The sequence below is a fragment of the Eutrema salsugineum genome, unplaced genomic scaffold, assembly GCF_000478725.1.
Source record: "Eutrema salsugineum unplaced genomic scaffold, Eutsalg1_0 scaffold_2, whole genome shotgun sequence".
Classification (NCBI taxonomy): Eukaryota; Viridiplantae; Streptophyta; class Magnoliopsida; order Brassicales; family Brassicaceae; genus Eutrema; species Eutrema salsugineum.
In genome coordinates this window covers 1,835,098-1,852,489 of record NW_006256829.1, presented here as the reverse complement: position 1 = coordinate 1,852,489, position 17,392 = coordinate 1,835,098, and the positions used below count along the sequence as shown (strand labels likewise).

Sequence of the window (17,392 nt, the reverse complement as noted above, 5' to 3'; positions counted from 1 at the left end):
TTAATCAAGAAGAGTTTTGTGATAATTACACAGTATCTGCTTTAATTCCACACAAAGATCTAATGAAAGCTCCGGAGATCATAAAGAAGTAAGAGCAAGTAGAAATCTAATACTGAAGCTCGCTCATGTCTCTACACATACACCAAGAGAAGCAAACAACACTTCAAAAAGTGCTTTCAAACCAAGAAATTCACCTGAGCTCTCTCTAACTATATCAAGTAGCAATTTGGCTAATTTGGTTTCGGTTCGTCGCTTTTCAATGTTTCAGATGTCGTGGCAGCTACTAGAACGGGCTCAGGTGGTCCTCTGGCTATTGGTAAGCCACCGAGACCACCAAAACTTTGCTTCTCCTTAGCGTAGTCCACAAATATTACACGGCCGTTTAATTGCTGAAAAGAAGTATCGCTTGTGTTACCACGAGAATTTTAGTTTTAACGAAGTAACAACGATTAAGACAACACATCATATTTATACCTGTCCATTCAACTCCATCAAAGCCTTCTGAGCTTCATCATCAGAAGCAAATGTCACAAAACCGAAACCTTTGGATCTATCAGAGACTCTATCCATGACTATTTGAGCTGAGCGATGCAAAAGAACATCTCAAAAACTCTCAGATACCAAAAAAGCGGGTAAAATGTGGAATCGAATTTCCTTTGATGCGAGCAAAAATGATGTATACTGAATATTATACCTTCAACAACTTGGCCACATTGGGAAAATGCCTCAGACAATCCTTGCTCGGTAGTGTAAAACGATAATCCTGAGCGGAAAAAAAAAAACAGGATGTGAACACTTGAAGACCAAAGCTTACAAGAAAAACAACCATAGCTTACACATGGCTCTAAAGAAAAGATTGCAGAATGATAATCTTAGAAACAAAAAGTGTAAAATACAATTCCATGAGAACAATAGCTCGTTCAAGAAAAACTTTTAAGACTTATACCAGAGCATAGTCTCTCATATAAAAGAGGTATAATAATTTACAATTTATTGAATCACAGTCAAGAAATTTGCATCCATTGGCCATTGTCAACGATGGCTTCATTTTCATCCAATACTAACCTAGCGAAGATGCCTGTATTACTAAAACTTCCAATTTCTAGCTAAGAAAAGTCATTCAATCAACCTACAAATCATTTCTCCAGATATTGGATTGTATTTGATCAAACAGGCAAAGATATAGAGAGTACCGCCAACAAAGAGTTTGGAGGCAACGCCACGGCGTTGAGTGAAGAATAATGAGGCGGGTGAGTTTATCAGGCCGGTGGATTTCAGGTGCCGGCCACCGATCCTTGCGAGCGCCGCCATTGAAGTGATCTCGCGAGAGGACTAAGCGCAAACAATGAGAAACTACGAAAAGTATGTGAATCGAGCAACCCGGGCCTGGCCCAATCCGAAGTCTGAAAATTCCGGTTATTTTATAGTATTGCCCAATACAACCTGAATATTTTTGGAATTATTACCAAGCTAGATCCTATAAAGACGACAATCTTTGAGGTTTTTTTTTTACAAAAAAATATAAATTTCAAACATTCATTCACCGACTATTTTAGCATTATTCTACACTTAAGAAGTGAAACCGGTTTATCTAAGTGCTATGAGTGACCATAATTAAGTTTAGTGTTTTATGTTTAGGATTTCATAGAGTTTGGTGTCTAGAAAGAAGAGTTCATTCACCTTAACTAATAAAATTTCAAGTTTATAACATGTAAACGAGATTAGTACAAAACAGTGAAACACAATACAGAGTCACCAGGAGCACACAATCACAATATAATTTCTTGCGTATAAACATTACACACAAAATGCTAAACCCTTAGCAATGTTTCTTCTTACGCTTAAAGAGTGTGTTGTTGAATTAGGACCCTTTGAGAGAGACGCCAGAGATGACGACAAGAATGGCTATAAAGGTGACTGAGGCAAATGCTGAGACAACAGATCCGCTCGTTTTCTGACAGAAATCTCCAAACTGTTGGCAGATCGCAAGCCAGTTTGTGTTCTGATTCCCATTGTGTGCCAAATACACTATAGCTGCTGCCGCGGAAGCAGCCGCAGTGCTCAGAACCAGAGCCACCTGTACACATCAACAAGAAAATCAGAGTGCTCTGTTATTACGGAAGCAACCATACATGATTGATAAATTTACGTTATAAATATAGCATCAATAGATCCAAGAGCTGAGGAAGATGAGTACAGTGTCAAGAACAAGCAAGAGGAGTCTCGGAGCGACGGCTAGAGGACGAACAATAGTGACGACTGAGATGGGAAGAGACAGGACAAGGTAACCTGCGACCATTGCAATAGCAATCACGAAGAACCTGAAAGAGAAAAAATAGAAGATTAGACTACTTGGTACACCAGAAAACACAGGACGAAAGAAGAAGAAAGCAAGCAGTATGTATCATACTGGAAAGTTGGAAGATCATCGTAGCTAGCTTGGAACTGTAAAAACTGAGTGAAGAAAGGGAGAGTCTCGTCACTAGTCCCCATTGTGGCAGCAGCAGCTAAGGCAGCAACAATGGCTGCTAAACGGAGCAGGAAATCGAAAATGGAGAGGCCTCTCTTGTAACCTCCTGAGCCAGTGTGGGCTAAACCTAGGAGAGGAGCTTTGCCTTTAATGGCTGAGCTGGACTCTGCAGGGACATCAACGGCGATGGAGTCACTCTTCATCTTTCTCTTTCTGACTTTTGAGAAATCTTCTTGAAGGATTTGTTTGGGGAATGGTGTTGGATGCTCTTGATGTGAATGTGATGGAATTAGGGGTTGGGGTTTTTATAGGGTTTAGGAATCCGTGGTGGACTTTGAAAATAGTAACAATGGAGTAGAGAAAGAGTAGTTTTTTATTTTCCCCAAGATGTGGAGTTGGCAACAAAGTTAAAGTCAACATGTAATTAAAATAATAACAACTGGATCGTCACATCATTTATCCCAAATTCAAGACTCATTTTAGTTGGTGGTGCCTCCATTTCCTCCCGTATTTAAAACTTTATTATTATTATTATTATTATCTTACCAAAAAAAAAGTTCAAAACCTTTATTCCAAGTTTCCAACCAATCAGTAGATCAGTAGGTCCAAACAGGAAAAACCAAAGAACTAAAAAAATTCATTCGCTACCAGTTCAACCAATAAGCTAAGTATATGACCTTGAGTTATTCAATTTTCAAAAAGATCGTTTACTTCCCAGCCCGAAATAAATAATTTTAGTCTATACTGATAAGAGAAAAGACTCTTACTCTGGAAAAGTTGTTCATGCCTCAATTTTCCATCCACGCGCCGCCAAATCTTGAATCACACGCTTCGCAGCTTCTGCATTATCGTTGAGAGGAGAGTAACTCCACTTCTCCAACATCTTGAGATATATGCAAATCCAAGTAGATATTAACGTCAGGATTCACCAAAAAAAAAAAAGAAGAGAAGGGTGTCACAGTGGAGTTCGAGTTATTGGAATTACATCTTCTTTTCCGGTTAAAGGTCGAACAGCTCCTCTTTCGTGGAGAGTCTTCTGGAAGTCAGAGAATTTCCATGTACACCGTTCAGCACCCACAACATACACTGGTTTCCTGTGTCGAGAATGAGATTTCAGTTTCAACTAAAGAATGAGAAAAGGAAAAGGTTGTTCTTCTCTTAAACATACCCGGTAGTACATGCCTCGCTCAACATACTTATAGAGTCAGCAGTTATGATAAAAGCATCGGCTAAAGCTAGATGCCCCAAATGCGGATTAGGGTCTGAGAAGTGGAAGAAGAGAAAGCATCAACCATTGACATGGTTAAGTTAGGAATAACAAAAATCGCTCACCTTTTCCATCCCAAATGTAGACCTTCGGGTTAGAGCTCAATTCTTTAGTTATGATTTCTGCAACCTGAAGAAAGATTGAGAAAACATGATGACCATCTGCTTCGCAAGAATGTGATATTCTAACGGGACTTTTACATACCTTCTTCGGTGTTCTTCTTGAGAAAGATATTCTTAGGCTTCCACAGCTCCAGAGGATATTTTGAAGCATACCAGACAATTTCTTAGCAAGATCAACACCATACAAACAGTTCCCTACAGAAAATTCACAAATTAAAACGTAGCAAGTTTAATCGCAGTCATAAATACAACTCAATAGACAGAGAGTACAATGTGTTTACTTGTAGGTCCTCCAATATTAACTACAATCAAAGGTTTTGATAACAAAGCAAACTCGTCTTTCCACTCCAAAGTAGCAACTCTCAGAGTAGAGGCGTCCACGTTATGAAGCGCGCCAGTAGTGAGGAGCTGGATTTCAGGATTCAAGTTTGTTATCAGCCAAAAAAATGACAACTACTTGCTATCAAATCATTTTAATGAACATTTCATAAGAGACATACCACATTTCTACCTGGAGGTTCACGTGGAGTTACCCACGGCCTGAGAAAGAAAGGAATTTGCCTCTTCCCCTCAGGTGTTAAGGAATAGTAATCATGACGAGGAGTGATCACTAGATCAAATCTCTCGAGACGCGACCTTGGATGTTGCACCTGGAACGGACAACTACCAAAATTTGGTAATTCAACCACAAAAAATATAGCTAAAACAACGAGAAAACAAAGACTATGAGGCCAAGATTTGGCATTTGCAGCTCACATGGAAAGAACTGCTAAAACCATCACACAAAACCCAAAAAAAAAAGCCATAGAACTTGGTTTTTCCATGGAAGAGACTTAACCTGAACAACAAAAACATACTCCATAGCTAATCGTCTTATGGAGCTTGCGACGGAAATAGTATCACGGCCAGATGCCACCACTAACAATGGGCCATTCCTAACAGAAGAAAGTTAGAATCTCAAAATTCTGAATAAAGCAAATCTCAATGGTCCATCGAGTCCAAAAATGCGATCGTCAATGTTCAAAACCAACCACTGAGACGATTCAAGACCACCTTGAAAAACTTGGTTTCGTGCAGCCAAAAGAAGATTAAAATGTAATACTGAAATCAATGAGCTTATAAGACAAAACAATACTTGGCAAACGTACTACGAGCCAAAGCAGCAATCTGCTTCGCATCAGCTACCTCAAACACATCCGTGATTCCTACAACCATTTATCAGGAAACAAATTACTGCCAAGAATTCTCTTGTTAGGTCTTAGTTTCACTCAAATTGAAAGATCATACAGCTTGGAAACAATTTTTCCAAAGTGTTAAGCATTCAATAAAATTTAAAGTTGTACCAGGTAATCCGCCTATGGAGAAAACGGACATCTTTGCTCTAATGGAGAACCCGGCACAGATAAAGCTGATGAAACGGTCTAGTCTTATGAAGAGAGAGATAGGAAGCCATTGAAGCCACCTATTGATTCCTCGTCTTGGCCTAGCGACACTCTAAGCAGGAAAACAAACTCGGAATACAGAGACACTTAACATCTCCGATGAAAGAAACCAAAAAAAAAACGAATAGTGTTTTTAGACGGAGATTACATAATAGAGGTGGCGATCGACGAGGCCTAAGGAGCGAATAAGGCCGATGCACTGATTCTCCGCGCCGGCGCAGCCGTTTCCGATCACAATAGCTCGTTTCACAGCGCGGAAAACACCTCCCTGGATATTATCCGATAAACCGGTGACGGAAAGTTCCGGTGGCTTTGTTGATCGCATTACAGAAGGATGAGTGACGAAGATTCAGCGATTCTTCGTTGAGAAAACTCAGTCAGTAAGAAGAAGTGAACCGAGATTGTCCAGTCCAGCCAGCTAGACCGAACCGAAATATAATGTGAAACAAATTGAAATCGGAATAAACCGAAAACCATTCTAGATTTCTGAACCGATCGAGTGCGTACGAGTAAGCGTTTTGTATTCTTTCCTTTTCTAGGTGTATCTCAAATGCTCAATCTTTCGAAATCGGATTCGTTCTTAGTGGAGAAAATCTGTTTCAGTTTGAACTTTGAAGCAATGATTTATGGCAATCAGAAATGTAACTCATAAGCATTAGAAATGGATACAGAGAAAGTGAGGAAACCATGAAAGAATAGTGTGGGAAGGAGATTACATAACATAGGGTGCGATCGAAATTAAGACCTAGGATCGAACAAGGCCGATGCACTGGTTCTTGACAAATAAAAAACAGATACTGAAATTGAATTTGTGTCCGAAATGTTTTTTTCTTGCTCTATGAGGTATTAAAATGTTAGAGCTTGTGAGAAAACTAAGGAAGAACGGTTAATGCGACAACGCCACTGACTGCCGCTGCAATAGCTCCGACCACAAATCCTGGTAGGTTCCCACCTCCAAACAAAGCATCAAATGGTCCACCTCCAAGTGACACGAACATTTGTGGTATCACAATTGCCAAATTCAATACTCCTAGAGAAAGCCCTGTACATTAGATAAAATTCGAGTTAGTTATAAATGTTTTTATAAACATGTTTGAATGATTATTATTAGTATTAAAGTAAAAATACCTTGACCGGCGCCGGAGTCGCTTGAGATTATGGAAGCTAATGCGAAAGGGATACTGAACGTAACCTATAATAATAATAAAAATAAATAAAGAGGATTAATTTGACTGATGAAAATAAATTAAACCAATGGATACTAATAATAGTAACAAAATGGAAAAGACAAGATAGACTTACAGCAAGAGGAATTCCAAGAATACCAAAGAGAGTCAACGCTCCAGCTCTAATGCCTTCGGTCGGACCAGCATACGGACCGGCAGTTTTCCGGTGAGCCTCAGCCAGCTTTGTAACCAAAACCGTCATGGCCAAACACACGGCGAGGATGAAATTCACAACTCCCCAGAGCCGTTTAGCTCCTCCCATTTTACGACCGATCCATTCAACGCCAAGAGACATGAATCCAAGAACGATCGCGTTTATCATCAATCCCAAAGCACCATTGTGTACTCCTTGGTTGTAAAGACTCTTCAATTTAGCGTCTCCTGATGAATCACCACCGTACACTTCACGACCCATCCAATCAGTATCGAACAAAAGAAATGGGAACCAAGCGATCCAGTTCAAGGCCGTGACGATTATAAGCATCCACATGGGACGTTTCATCACCCTGAAAGCTCCAAAGATCTCACCAAAGAAGGGAGTTTTCACGTCGGAGTCTCCTTTCTCCGGCGACCATTGTTTGTCTTTAACGTATAAGAGTGATGCTATGGTGAGGCCGAGGAGAAGGATGATGGAGATGAAGAAACAACTCTTGAGGTTCGCACAATAGATGTCGCAAGCGTTTGTCATCGTGAAAGGAAAGATCTTGTGGAGGTTAGTGTAGGATCCAGCCGCGTATCCCAAAACGTTTCCAACCGCCATGAAGAAAGAGAAAAACGCGTTTGCAGTCCGCGTTTTCCTTGCGTCTCCTGCGGCTAAGTCTGCGAGGAAAGCTCGGCAAGGTCCTTGGAGTGTGTTGTTAGCTACGTCGAGGATCCAGAACCCGAGAGCGAAGAACCATATGGCACGTTTCTTGATAGTCTGCTCGAGCTTGTCTCCCGTTAACTGGCCGAGATCAGCCGCGTATCCGATAAGGATACCAGCGACAGCGACGAGGACAGCACCGGTGGCAATAAAAGGACGACGACGACCGAATCTTGATGTGCATCGGTCGCTGTAATAACCTACGGTTGGCTGAACAAGCATGCCGGAGATGGGACCACATAGCCATATGAGAGATGACCATTTGTGTGGGATTCCGAGGAGCTGCACGTATGGAGTTAGAAGAGATAACTGTAAAGCCCAACCAAACTGTACACCGGCGGCGATTGAAGCCACCGATATCATTTTTCTCAGCGGCGATGGCTCACCAGTAACCGCCGCGGACGACGACGACGACTGCGTATCTAGAACCGTCGCATCTTTTGAAGGTGCTTCTACTTGGAGGGCTCCCATATCGATTTAGATAATGGGAATGAAGAGGATAGCAAATATCGATTCAGATAACTTTTAAATGTTTGTATTATGTTTTTGTGTGTTGGTGATGGAGGAGATGAGAGGATGGGATTGTTATATATAAGCAAGGTGAATAAGGAATGAGATGTTTATTTGAAAACTGTCAGAGATTATATTTTTGGAATGTTTTGTACAACTGAATTTTTGTTTGAAATCTCTGTCATAGCTGTTTTGGAAAGCAAATATTGGATATTATGCTGTAACTCCTATATCCTTATTAGATTGTTTTATTAATGGCAAGTCAAACGTTAATTATATCGGTAAAAAACTGCATTAACCAAATTCTGTTTAATCCATTTCTATCGAAATCTTTTGACAACAGACAGATTTTACTTAATTATATATGACATATTTCAGTTATTTTTAGTTTCTACTTGGAGGGCACTCATATATCGATCCGGGAAAAGAAAAGAGATTTTTGGTTTGTCGCAGTGGAAAAGAGTTGGCGATGAATGAGGTGTTTGCTTTAAATCTGCAAAGAGATTATCTTTTTAGGAATATATGTATAACTGAAAATATTCGTTTGAATTTGCATAATTTATGGTTCCATTGGCCCTGGAAAGTAAATCTTGCACACTTTGATATAATAACCTTATATGATTGTTTCAGTAATGGCAACGTAATATAGGTATTAACCAAAATCAATTTAACCATTTCCGGCGACATTTTTGACACGTGATAGACTTCACTTATACTGTATATGACAAATTTACAATTTTTGTTGGTTCTGCTAGATATGTTTTTTTGGTGTGTATTTGTGTTTTTTTCCCTCCATATTTCCATAGTTGATATTTCCGGCCCGATATATTTGTGGCGATCGTGTTATATGGGCCTAAAAACCATGGGCCTTGAATTCTATAGTCAAATGACGTGAAGAACATTGGATTAGGGTAAAAAGTCTCCCATATATATTGTATATCCTCGCTTCTCTTCCCAATTCTAAGTATTGGCATCAAATTAGGGTTTATGTTTTCAATCAAATTCTTTTCATTTCGTTTGATTTTCGCGCAGCCCTTAAGATCGCCTTCCACAAATGCTCAATGGAAGCGTGTCGAGTCATAGTTGCGCCAAATCGAATAATTTTATAGGGTTTTTTTCATTAGGGTTCTCCTAAGATCAATCCCGTCAATTTCCTTCCTGATTTTTTCTCAGCCCGAGTCGTTTTTCGGCATTAGGATCTGGATTTCCAGATTCTAATTCGAGCCTCTAGTAGCTCGTGCTTTATAATCTGGTAGGATACATGTTTTTTCTTTTTGAATTGTGTTTTGTTTTCTTTCAAAGATCAAACGGCGAGGATGATGATTAAATTAGATGTGCGAATTGGGGGTAATTTCCTTTTAATGAGCTTAAAACTTTTTGAGGCATATTCATATATCTGACATCGCCGTCTTTTTTTATAATATGAAAAAACCATAATTTTTTATTGTGATTTGTTTGTTACAATGGTGGAAAAATGAGGAACAAATTAAGTGTGAACCAGGACGTGATGTCCTGAAACCATGAGCCACAATTTTAGCTTATTGATATTCTGATTTCACCATTGAAATGTCCTATTACGGTTTTGTAGTTTTGCTTGGCCCCAATATGAGTAAATGATCCAATTTGAAGTTTTTGTTCCCATGAAATGGGTTACCTTTTCACTGGATGTCATATAAGAGGACTATTCACAAGGAAATTTCTATAAACGATAACAAAGAAATCATCATCATAAATTGTTCAATATCTAGTACGTAAAATGGAAATCACAAGTCTAAAAGGACAGAATAAGACAAAATGCAAGACTAACGTATAAACCAACTTTGGAAGGATAACGGTGATACATCGAATAACAAAGGAAGAGACTTGAAACCAAAATTCACAATAGAATTTAGATTTGCTTGAACAATATATCTCGTATTCTTCGACTGATGCAATCAGATCAAAGGAAATAAAAAAATAATTTGAACATATCTAGAACCTAATTGTTTGTCTTTATCTAATTAAGAAGTCTAAACTCACATCGAAATCCCTACACCGTATCCCATCTACCTCAGTAATTTACTAAATCCCTTTAAAACCAACTACTTCTTAACCAGTATTAGTGGCAAGTTCCCAACGTAAACTTGAAGAAGTTCACTCTCGTCTTCAAGTAAAACCATCATATTTCTTCAGTTCGCCAGATTCCAAATTCAAGAAGCTTGCCAGATCAAGGTTCTTTTTTTTTGGGTCAAAACCTGATCAAGGTTCTTTAAATATGTATTTTACAGCAACATATCTTAGTGAACTCATAATAATTGAAAAGGGCCACTAAGCCCATTTCATCCAAAATTCAAATTTTTAACCAATAATAATATAACTATTGAACCGAAACTGAAACACAAACCGTCTACAAGGAAAAGCCCAATACACAAACCCGATTTTTAGTTTTAATAAGATTGTTGTTATTTTACGTCAGGCTTATCGAAATATTTCCGGCGAGACTCCACTCGACTCGACTCGACTGAGATAAAGGAAAGAGATTGGATTTAGTTAGGGTTTCGGTTTAGTCTCCAGGAAAGCGAAGGAGAAGAAGAAAAAAATCCGAAGCCAAGGTCTGTAGAAGATGTCGTCGACTCTCCTCGAGCAAACTCGTTCCAATCACGAGGAAATTGAAAGATTGGAGCGATTGGTTGTGCAAGATCTACAGACCCAGCCGCCGTCGAGCAGGGACAGATTGGTACAGGGCCACCGTGTTCGCGGCATGATTGAGTCTATTATGCTCAACACCGAGAAACTTGTACGTTTTTCTTCTTCTTATTCTCCTCAGTTTATTTTGCTTAGGTTTTATTGATTAGAATAGACGCATTTGTGTTGTGTTATGTCGTTTCTCTTCTGAAAGCGTAAGATTGCCTAAGCTCTTTTGGCTACCATGTGGAAATTTAGGTTAGGTTTTGAATCTCTTTTTTGTTTTTTTGTCAACAGGTTTTGATTCTCTCTGAATGTGTGTTAAAATGGAGTGTACACTTCAGAGGTTGGTTTCGAATCTAGATTATCGTTGGGGGTCTTATTCTTAAGTGTGTATGTAGGGATCTTAAGCTTTTGAGCTAAGCATGCTTCAGTAGAAAAACTTATATTTCACCCCTTGCATTCTAAATGCCACATTAGTCTTATCGCTAAATTACTTTTCGTTCTCTTCAGTAGATGCATTGGGGTTAATGCTAACCTTGATTCTTTGTTGGTTGAAGGTTGAAACCTATGAAGATAAGGATGGGGCGAGGGAAGATGAGATAGCAGCGCTTGGTGGCCAGAATGCGACGGGGAAAAATGTGTATGATGCATTTTATGATCGTTTTAAAGAGGTTTGCTCTCTATCCTTTTGCATCTTCCTAGGTCTGTTTTTTTCCTCATAATTCACCAAGAAATAGGTTTCAGTTTATCTCTCTGGGTAGGGTAGCTTTCTCAAAGAAAGAGCAGCTTACTTTACAAGACTACCGCTTAATCGAAATTGAGATATCTAGCTAACTCTCGATCTCTCCGTTTTTAATTTCATTGATTATCTTCAACCGCTGGTGATGTACAAAAACTCGGTGAAATTGTGTTAGTTCTGTTCCATTAACAATGTTGGTTAGCTGTATCAAATGGTGAACTTTTCACAGGTTAATATGGATTTATATCTAAGTAGAGTTCAGCCTCTGAACGAGATTCACAATTGGTAGTTTTGATGTTTCATGGGAGTCATTATGATTATAATGTTGATCAACTGAATTCCTAGTCTTTATTCTACCACTAATAAATGATTAGATATGCAACTAATGAGCTTATTTTATTAACGTGTAGATACGTGACTATCATAAAAAGCATCCTTCTGGACGTCTTGTTGATGCTAGTGAAGACTATGAAGCACTCCTGAAGGTGGAACCAGTTATTGCGTTCAGTGGAGAGGTAAGTTTCTGTTTGACTTTTTATTTTTTTCGGATTAAGATTTTCTTATTTGAGAACATTTCCTTGACCATTTTAACAGAGTATTATTAGTTCGTTACTCGTTAAATCCTCTTGTGTGTTGTACAGGAAGGCGTTGGTCGGTACTTGGACTTGCATGATTTGTATAACCAGTACATCAACTCGAAATTCGGGCAAAGGGTTGAATATTCTACTTACCTTGATGTTTTTTCTCAACCTGAGAAAATACCCCGTAAACTAAAGTTTTCAAGGTAAGCATTTCATTGAATTTTCTTGTACTTAATAGCCTCGATCTTTGTTTCTACTTGCAGCTGAATGCCTTTTCTTTTTGTCTTTTAGGCAATACAGGAAGTATATGGAGGCTCTGCTAGAGTACTTGGTGAACTTTTTCCAGCGAACCGAGCCTTTGCGAGATCTTGACAAAATACTTTCTACGGTTTAACTTCCTCTCTTTTTTTATATTTATATTGTGTTCAACTTGTTGCCTTATGGAACTATATGGGTGCTATGAGCTAATGCTTTATTACATATCCGGTATGCTATACGTGTCTAAGAGCTCTCTATTAGTTAGTAGTTGGGATTTTCTTAGCTCTAGCAACTTGTTGCTTTATGGGTGTTCCATCGCACTGAACAATTACATGTTTTGGAAAGTAAATAGCTATAACTAGATGATGCTTGTTTTGGAAATTCAATGGCCATATCTAGAGATTTTATATATCATGGGTAGTTTTTGAACCATATTATAGTTTGGCATTCTAGTTTTGGCGATGCTGTGCATATATTTTGATCTCGTGCGATTAATATGTTGGTTTCTTTTAGGCTGAGACTGATTTTGAAGAGCAATACGCAAATGGAAAAGTAGAAGGCTGGGAGAAGGATAGCCAGGAAAGCGAACCATCGCAGCATACTGTCATAGATCTTGATTACTACACCACAGTTGAGGAGCTGATAGATGTGGGACCTGAGAAACTAAAAGAGGTAATGACTATTCTTCATGTTTCTATGATCCATGCAACATCATTCCCCTAACTGTGTTTTTATGTCATTCAGGCGTTGGGGGCTTTAGGACTGAAAGTTGGTGGTACTCTGCAGCAGCGTGCGGAGAGACTTTTCCTGACAAAGGTTCTTGCACTTATTCATCTTTCATGGAAACGCATTTTGTTTTTAGTTTGTCTTATGATAGTGCGGCGTATTTTCTACATCTTATTAATAGTGCTGCTGTTTTTGCTGGGGTTTGGTAGGAACATTTTACTGTCATGGAATTTAGTTCGGTAGTTAGATTCAGTTCTTCGTTTAATATAAGTCCATGTTATTAGAGATAGAATTCTGTTTGAATCTTGCGTTATTACCTGGAGGTAATCTTATGCCATTAATTATTTCAATTTCTGTTCAGCATACACCTCTGGAAAAGCTGGATAAGAAACATTTTGCCAAACCTCTCTACAATGGGAAACAAAATGGAGATGCCAAAGCAACGCAGGAGTCTGAAAGTGCTAAAGAAATTGCACTAATAGAGGCTAAATTGAAAAAGCTCTGCAATTTACTGGATGAGGTTAGTTGATTGAAGTGCCTACTTACATTTTTCTTGACGAGCTTATCTATATTCTAGTTTCGCTTTTAACTTTTCTTGCTGTCGCCTTTGTTTATAGACAATCGAAAGGACCAAACAAAACGTTGTAAAGAAACAGGCTTTGACGTATGAAGAGATGGAGGAAGAGCGCGAGGGTGAGGAAGTTCGTGCAGAATCAGAAAGTGATGATGAGGACGATCAGATCTACAATCCGCTGAGGCTGCCAATGGGCTGGGATGGGAAGCCTATACCATACTGGCTTTACAAACTTCATGGACTTGGCCAGGTATGTAGTTTAGTTATTAGACCAGTGTTGTTAAAGGAAACAGAGTCAAAATTAAAAATCTTTAATTTGTTATCTTGCAGGAGTTTAAATGTGATATATGTGGGAACTATAGCTATTGGGGAAGAAGGGCTTTTGAGAGACATTTTAAAGAATTTCGACACCAACACGGAATGCGTTGCCTGGGAATCCCAAACACAAAGAACTTCAACGAAATCACTTCGATTGAGGTATATATATGATTAAAGACTCCGTTTGTAGCTTAAAGCAATAAAGTTGGGTCATTTGATTGATCTGTGATTTGTTATGGTTTGTTACAGGAAGCGAAAGAATTGTGGAAGAAGATACAGGAGAGGCAAGGAGTGAACAAATGGAGGCCAGAACTTGAAGAAGAATATGAAGATCGTGAAGGTAACATATACAACAAGAAGACTTACACTGATCTTCAGCGTCAAGGTCTCATCTGACTGATCACATACTTCGGTTTTTAAGGGTCTCTCTACTTGATGAACTTATTCCTTCTTTACTGTATCGCTAAAACATTTCCACCTTTCTACTTTGTAAAATCAAACCATTCGTCATCCATCTTTTTGTGAATCACCGGTTTTCAATTTTCCATTTAAACAGTGCCGAGATTTAGATAAGCTCGAATTTGGTCTTATGTTTCTAATTAACTACAGTGTTAAGGATCGTGGATGTACCATACTGTTTTCGTTTGGATAATGGTCGTAACGAAAGTGGGCAGACCACTTCGAGAATAATTAAAAATAGATAAATTAATAATGAAGAAGAAGTTAGAAACGCAAACTCATGTCATTGCTATTCTTCTAGTTGTTTAATTACTCACAAAATGTGTGATAAAAACAGATGCAATCTCATACGACTCGACAAAACGAAGCTATAATAAAGCGTTCTTTAGAACCTTATTAGTTTATGCGTTATATTGAACCTTTACATACATAGTTGTTGTGTACACGAAGAACATGCAGTTGAGAAATAACAGAGATTCAGAGAACATACAAATCTCATTTAGGAAAGAAATATTGAAATATATACCTTCCTTGGCCTTCTGGCTAAGTATATACATTTTTTTATTATTTTTATTAAGATGTTGGAATGGGCCTACCTTTTTTGCACAGTCCAACGCCCATTTAGGAGAGACGATGATAGATAGTAATTCTCCGGTGCCAGCGCATACCAACTTCGTAGACTGTCTATCCACCGTTAGATCTAAAACCTAATCATCTAACGGCTACAAATGGAATCCCCAAAAATATGACCGTTGGAATTGAACCGTTGGCTCCTCTTCATAAGAAGCGCTCTCTTACATTCTTTTTCATAATCTCACTTCTCACAGACTCTTTACGAAGAGAGAAAAGCAAGACGAAGAAACAAGAAGACTAAGAATCAGTAGGAGAGCGATCATGGCGACGAGAGCTAACATGCCTGAACAAGTCAGAGGTATCTTCTTCGCCTTTTTTTATTTATGTATTTGGGCTTTCATTGATATTGCCGTTCTGAATTCTATGAATCGATTTGTTTTTATTGGATGTTGTTTGATCTGATACGATTTGCTTGTGAGATCTTTGCTTTTTCGTTAATCGTCGATTTTAAATCTGGGTTTGGTTTGATTGGATTCGTTTCTTTCGAGTTGAACTCGTCTGCCCTAACTCGGTCCCGATTTGATATTCTTTTGACTACTCGTCGACGATACAGATCCGGTTTGAGATGAAGTTCTTCGCTATTTTCTTTATCTTAATTTATTTATTTGCGGAATTGAACTGTAACTAGAATATAACTTTTGGTTCGAATCGTGACGATGCGATTGTGGAACCAATGCAATTGAAGATCAGATCTTGATGGGTTTCTTTTGGATTCTCTGAAACAGGTGTTCCCGTCGCGGATGGTGTTAAGATTCAGAACAAAAACGGTGCCGTGAAGAATCGTCGCGCGCTCGGCGACATCGGAAATCTTGTTTCCGTTCCCGTAGTTCAAGGAGGAAAGCCCCAACCTCCGATTAATCGACCCATAACCCGAAGCTTCCGTGCTCAGCTATTAGCGAATGCCCAAATTGAGAGAAAACCAATCAATGTTGACAACAAGGCTCCGGTTCCTGCCCCAAAGAAACGACAACCTCTTGCTCCAAGAAACCAGGAAGCTCAAAGGGCGATCTCGAAGAAGAACCTAGTGATTAAGCCTGAAGAAGTGGTTGAGCCAAAGAAGGAGGAGAAGCGAAAGGACGTAGCAGCAGCGTCACCTAAGAACAAGAACGTGACTTACTCATCAGTTCTCAGTGCTCGGAGCAAAGCTGCATGTGGTATAACCAACAAGCCAAAGATTCTCGATATTGATGAATCTGACAAAGACAACCATTTGGCTGCAGTGGAGTACGTTGATGATATGTACTCTTTCTATAAAGAAGTCGAGAAGGAGAGCCAGCCGCAGATGTATATGCACATTCAGACCGATATGAATGAGAAGATGAGAGCCATCTTGATAGATTGGTTACTGGAAGTTCACATCAAGTTTGAGCTTAACCTTGAAACTCTCTACCTCACTGTCAACATCATTGATCGATTCCTTTCTGTGAGAGCTGTCCCCAAAAGAGAATTACAGCTAGTGGGAATCAGTGCCTTGCTCATTGCTTCCAAATATGAAGAGATCTGGCCTCCGCAGGTACGGTTTCTTCAACAATTCTACTTGTGTTTGTATGTTACTGTGATCTGATTATGATGATGATAACCTTTGTGTATTGTGTAGGTTAATGATTTGGTGTATGTCACGGACAATGCTTACAACAGCAAACAGATTCTAGTGATGGAGAAAACCATCCTTGGAAACCTCGAATGGTATCTGACAGTCCCAACTCAATACGTCTTCCTTGTCCGCTTCATCAAAGCTTCCATGTCTGACCCAGAAGTGAGTCCGTTTTCGCCTAAAAGTTCTGCTTTTTCTTACAATTTAGGTTGGAAAGAGACTGATTTTGTTTTTGTTTGTTGTCTTTCAGATGGAGAATATGGTTCACTTTCTCGCTGAGTTGGGGATGATGCACTATGACACCTTGAAGTTCTGTCCCTCCATGCTTGCTGCTTCAGCTGTTTACACAGCGAGATGCTCACTGAACAAGTCCCCTGCTTGGACTGATACCTTGAAGTTCCACACTGGCTACTCAGAGTCTGAGATTATGTAAGAACAGAAAAGACTTTCAAATATCATCATCTGTTTTGTTTTTATTCTCTCTTCATTGGTAGAGAGACTTACTTATATGGATTTTTCTTTGTTGTGTTATAGGGATTGCTCAAAGCTTCTAGCTTTTCATCACTCGAGATGCGGAGAGAGCAGATTACGTGCTGCGTACAAGAAGTACTCTAAGATAGAGAAAGGAAGTGTTGCTCTGGTGTCACCAGCCAAGTCTCTCTTGAGTTCTGCTGATTTGAAGAAGCCTCTTTCTGCTTAGTGGCGTTTTTCTTTTGGAAAACAGAGTCAGACATGAACAAGCAATTGTGTTTTTTTTCTACATCAGATCTCTCTCTGATTCAATTTTAGATTCGATCGACTTTATTACATAATAACTCTTTGTTATGAGTTCAAACTTATTAATGAATTCTTATCAGTGATGTTTTCTACTAATCCTCCTTGGAAACTTTCTGTATTGGTTTCTACTTTTTTTCATGACTAATTAGATAAACTTTCCATGTTTT

The 17,392-nt window shown here is 38.9% G+C and overlaps 6 protein-coding genes and 2 non-coding genes across 9 annotated transcripts; 4 read left to right on the top strand and 4 right to left on the bottom strand.

Moving 5' to 3' along the window:
* Nucleotides 1–16: 16 nt before the first annotated feature.
* Nucleotides 17–1,393, bottom strand: LOC18018142 (small RNA-binding protein 11, chloroplastic). The gene is made up of 4 exons (XM_006399025.2): nucleotides 1,194–1,393; nucleotides 695–763; nucleotides 475–581; nucleotides 17–389 (listed from the first exon to the last, which is right to left on the bottom strand). Exons 1-4 carry the CDS (start codon nucleotides 1,309–1,311, stop codon nucleotides 231–233), a joined length of 453 nt encoding a protein of 150 aa, XP_006399088.1. The 5' UTR covers nucleotides 1,312–1,393; the 3' UTR covers nucleotides 17–230.
* Nucleotides 1,394–1,694: 301 nt separating this feature from the next.
* Nucleotides 1,695–2,744, bottom strand: LOC18018141 (casparian strip membrane protein 4). The gene is made up of 3 exons (XM_024156338.1): nucleotides 2,411–2,744; nucleotides 2,198–2,321; nucleotides 1,695–2,077 (listed from the first exon to the last, which is right to left on the bottom strand). Exons 1-3 carry the CDS (start codon nucleotides 2,671–2,673, stop codon nucleotides 1,862–1,864), a joined length of 603 nt encoding a protein of 200 aa, XP_024012106.1. The 5' UTR covers nucleotides 2,674–2,744; the 3' UTR covers nucleotides 1,695–1,861.
* Nucleotides 2,262–5,674, bottom strand: LOC18018140 (mitochondrial fission protein ELM1). 2 transcript variants are annotated; one of them, XR_002899604.1, is made up of 13 exons: nucleotides 5,450–5,674; nucleotides 5,203–5,353; nucleotides 4,995–5,064; nucleotides 4,698–4,794; nucleotides 4,360–4,509; nucleotides 4,141–4,267; nucleotides 3,942–4,054; nucleotides 3,803–3,866; nucleotides 3,639–3,732; nucleotides 3,456–3,564; nucleotides 3,238–3,353; nucleotides 2,411–2,636; nucleotides 2,262–2,321 (listed from the first exon to the last, which is right to left on the bottom strand). XR_002899604.1 is itself a non-coding variant. In XM_006399023.2 (11 exons), exons 1-11 carry the CDS (start codon nucleotides 5,624–5,626, stop codon nucleotides 3,252–3,254), a joined length of 1,254 nt encoding a protein of 417 aa, XP_006399086.1. In that variant the 5' UTR covers nucleotides 5,627–5,674; the 3' UTR covers nucleotides 3,020–3,251. The 2 variants fall into 2 exon arrangements, 1 of the variants encoding a protein (XP_006399086.1); XM_006399023.2 differs by lacking the exons at nucleotides 2,262–2,321; nucleotides 2,411–2,636 and having other exon boundaries at nucleotides 3,020–3,353.
* A 499-nt stretch (nucleotides 5,675–6,173) lies between these two features.
* On the bottom strand, nucleotides 6,174–7,860 carry LOC18018139 (putative sucrose transport protein SUC6). The gene is made up of 3 exons (XM_006399022.1): nucleotides 6,604–7,860; nucleotides 6,430–6,493; nucleotides 6,174–6,343 (listed from the first exon to the last, which is right to left on the bottom strand). The coding sequence occupies exons 1-3, from the start codon at nucleotides 7,858–7,860 to the stop codon at nucleotides 6,174–6,176; spliced, it is 1,491 nt and encodes a 496-aa protein (XP_006399085.1).
* A 1,345-nt stretch (nucleotides 7,861–9,205) lies between these two features.
* Nucleotides 9,206–9,309, top strand: LOC112086986. The gene has a single exon (XR_002899835.1). It is a non-coding gene; the product is annotated as a small nucleolar RNA Z266 (small nucleolar RNA).
* A 60-nt stretch (nucleotides 9,310–9,369) lies between these two features.
* On the top strand, nucleotides 9,370–9,457 carry LOC112087004. Its single transcript, XR_002899853.1, has one exon. It is a non-coding gene; the product is annotated as a small nucleolar RNA snoR120 (small nucleolar RNA).
* Nucleotides 9,458–10,367: 910 nt separating this feature from the next.
* On the top strand, nucleotides 10,368–14,335 carry LOC18018138 (splicing factor SF3a60 homolog). The gene is made up of 11 exons (XM_006399021.2): nucleotides 10,368–10,675; nucleotides 11,124–11,237; nucleotides 11,716–11,820; nucleotides 11,947–12,089; nucleotides 12,178–12,274; nucleotides 12,658–12,816; nucleotides 12,889–12,960; nucleotides 13,232–13,390; nucleotides 13,488–13,694; nucleotides 13,775–13,921; nucleotides 14,012–14,335. The coding sequence occupies exons 1-11, from the start codon at nucleotides 10,502–10,504 to the stop codon at nucleotides 14,156–14,158; spliced, it is 1,524 nt and encodes a 507-aa protein (XP_006399084.1). The 5' UTR covers nucleotides 10,368–10,501; the 3' UTR covers nucleotides 14,159–14,335.
* Nucleotides 14,336–15,037: 702 nt separating this feature from the next.
* Nucleotides 15,038–17,321, top strand: LOC18018137 (cyclin-B1-2). The gene is made up of 5 exons (XM_006399020.2): nucleotides 15,038–15,152; nucleotides 15,580–16,367; nucleotides 16,452–16,610; nucleotides 16,699–16,877; nucleotides 16,983–17,321. The coding sequence occupies exons 1-5, from the start codon at nucleotides 15,116–15,118 to the stop codon at nucleotides 17,146–17,148; spliced, it is 1,329 nt and encodes a 442-aa protein (XP_006399083.1). The 5' UTR covers nucleotides 15,038–15,115; the 3' UTR covers nucleotides 17,149–17,321.
* Nucleotides 17,322–17,392: the final 71 nt, after the last annotated feature.

Excerpts from the sequence above, each read along its gene's own strand:
- LOC18018142 (XM_006399025.2), bottom strand. The coding sequence starts at position 1,311 with ATGGCGGCGCTCGCAAGGATCGGTGGCCGGCACCTGAAATCCACCGGC. Across the intron at positions 582-694 it reads ATGTGGCCAAGTTGTTGAAG|CTCAAATAGTCATGGATAGA; the intron begins GTATAATATTCA and ends TGCATCGCTCAG. Across the intron at positions 390-474 it reads TGATGGAGTTGAATGGACAG|CAATTAAACGGCCGTGTAAT; the intron begins GTATAAATATGA and ends ACTTCTTTTCAG.
- LOC18018137 (XM_006399020.2), top strand. The coding sequence starts at position 15,116 with ATGGCGACGAGAGCTAACATGCCTGAACAAGTCAGAG. Across the intron at positions 15,153-15,579 it reads CATGCCTGAACAAGTCAGAG|GTGTTCCCGTCGCGGATGGT; the intron begins GTATCTTCTTCG and ends TCTCTGAAACAG. Across the intron at positions 16,368-16,451 it reads AAGAGATCTGGCCTCCGCAG|GTTAATGATTTGGTGTATGT; the intron begins GTACGGTTTCTT and ends TGTATTGTGTAG.
- LOC18018140 (XM_006399023.2), bottom strand. The coding sequence starts at position 5,626 with ATGCGATCAACAAAGCCACCGGAACTTTCCGTCACCGGTTTATCGGAT. Across the intron at positions 4,795-4,994 it reads GCTCGTAGTACGTTTGCCAA|GAATGGCCCATTGTTAGTGG; the intron begins GTATTGTTTTGT and ends TTCTTCTGTTAG. Across the intron at positions 3,733-3,802 it reads CTACATTTGGGATGGAAAAG|ACCCTAATCCGCATTTGGGG; the intron begins GTGAGCGATTTT and ends TCCACTTCTCAG.
- LOC18018139 (XM_006399022.1), bottom strand. The coding sequence starts at position 7,860 with ATGGGAGCCCTCCAAGTAGAAGCACCTTCAAAAGATGCGACGGTTCTA. Across the intron at positions 6,494-6,603 it reads TTCTTGGAATTCCTCTTGCT|GTTACGTTCAGTATCCCTTT; the intron begins GTAAGTCTATCT and ends TTATTATTATAG. Across the intron at positions 6,344-6,429 it reads CGACTCCGGCGCCGGTCAAG|GGCTTTCTCTAGGAGTATTG; the intron begins GTATTTTTACTT and ends TCTAATGTACAG.
- LOC18018138 (XM_006399021.2), top strand. The coding sequence starts at position 10,502 with ATGTCGTCGACTCTCCTCGAGCAAACTCGTTCCAATCACGAGGAAATT. Across the intron at positions 11,238-11,715 it reads TTTATGATCGTTTTAAAGAG|ATACGTGACTATCATAAAAA; the intron begins GTTTGCTCTCTA and ends ATTAACGTGTAG. Across the intron at positions 12,090-12,177 it reads CGTAAACTAAAGTTTTCAAG|GCAATACAGGAAGTATATGG; the intron begins GTAAGCATTTCA and ends TTTGTCTTTTAG.
- LOC18018141 (XM_024156338.1), bottom strand. The coding sequence starts at position 2,673 with ATGAAGAGTGACTCCATCGCCGTTGATGTCCCTGCAGAGTCCAGCTCA. Across the intron at positions 2,322-2,410 it reads GATGATCTTCCAACTTTCCA|GTTCTTCGTGATTGCTATTG; the intron begins GTATGATACATA and ends TTTCTCTTTCAG. Across the intron at positions 2,078-2,197 it reads TCTTGCTTGTTCTTGACACT|GTGGCTCTGGTTCTGAGCAC; the intron begins GTACTCATCTTC and ends TGATGTGTACAG.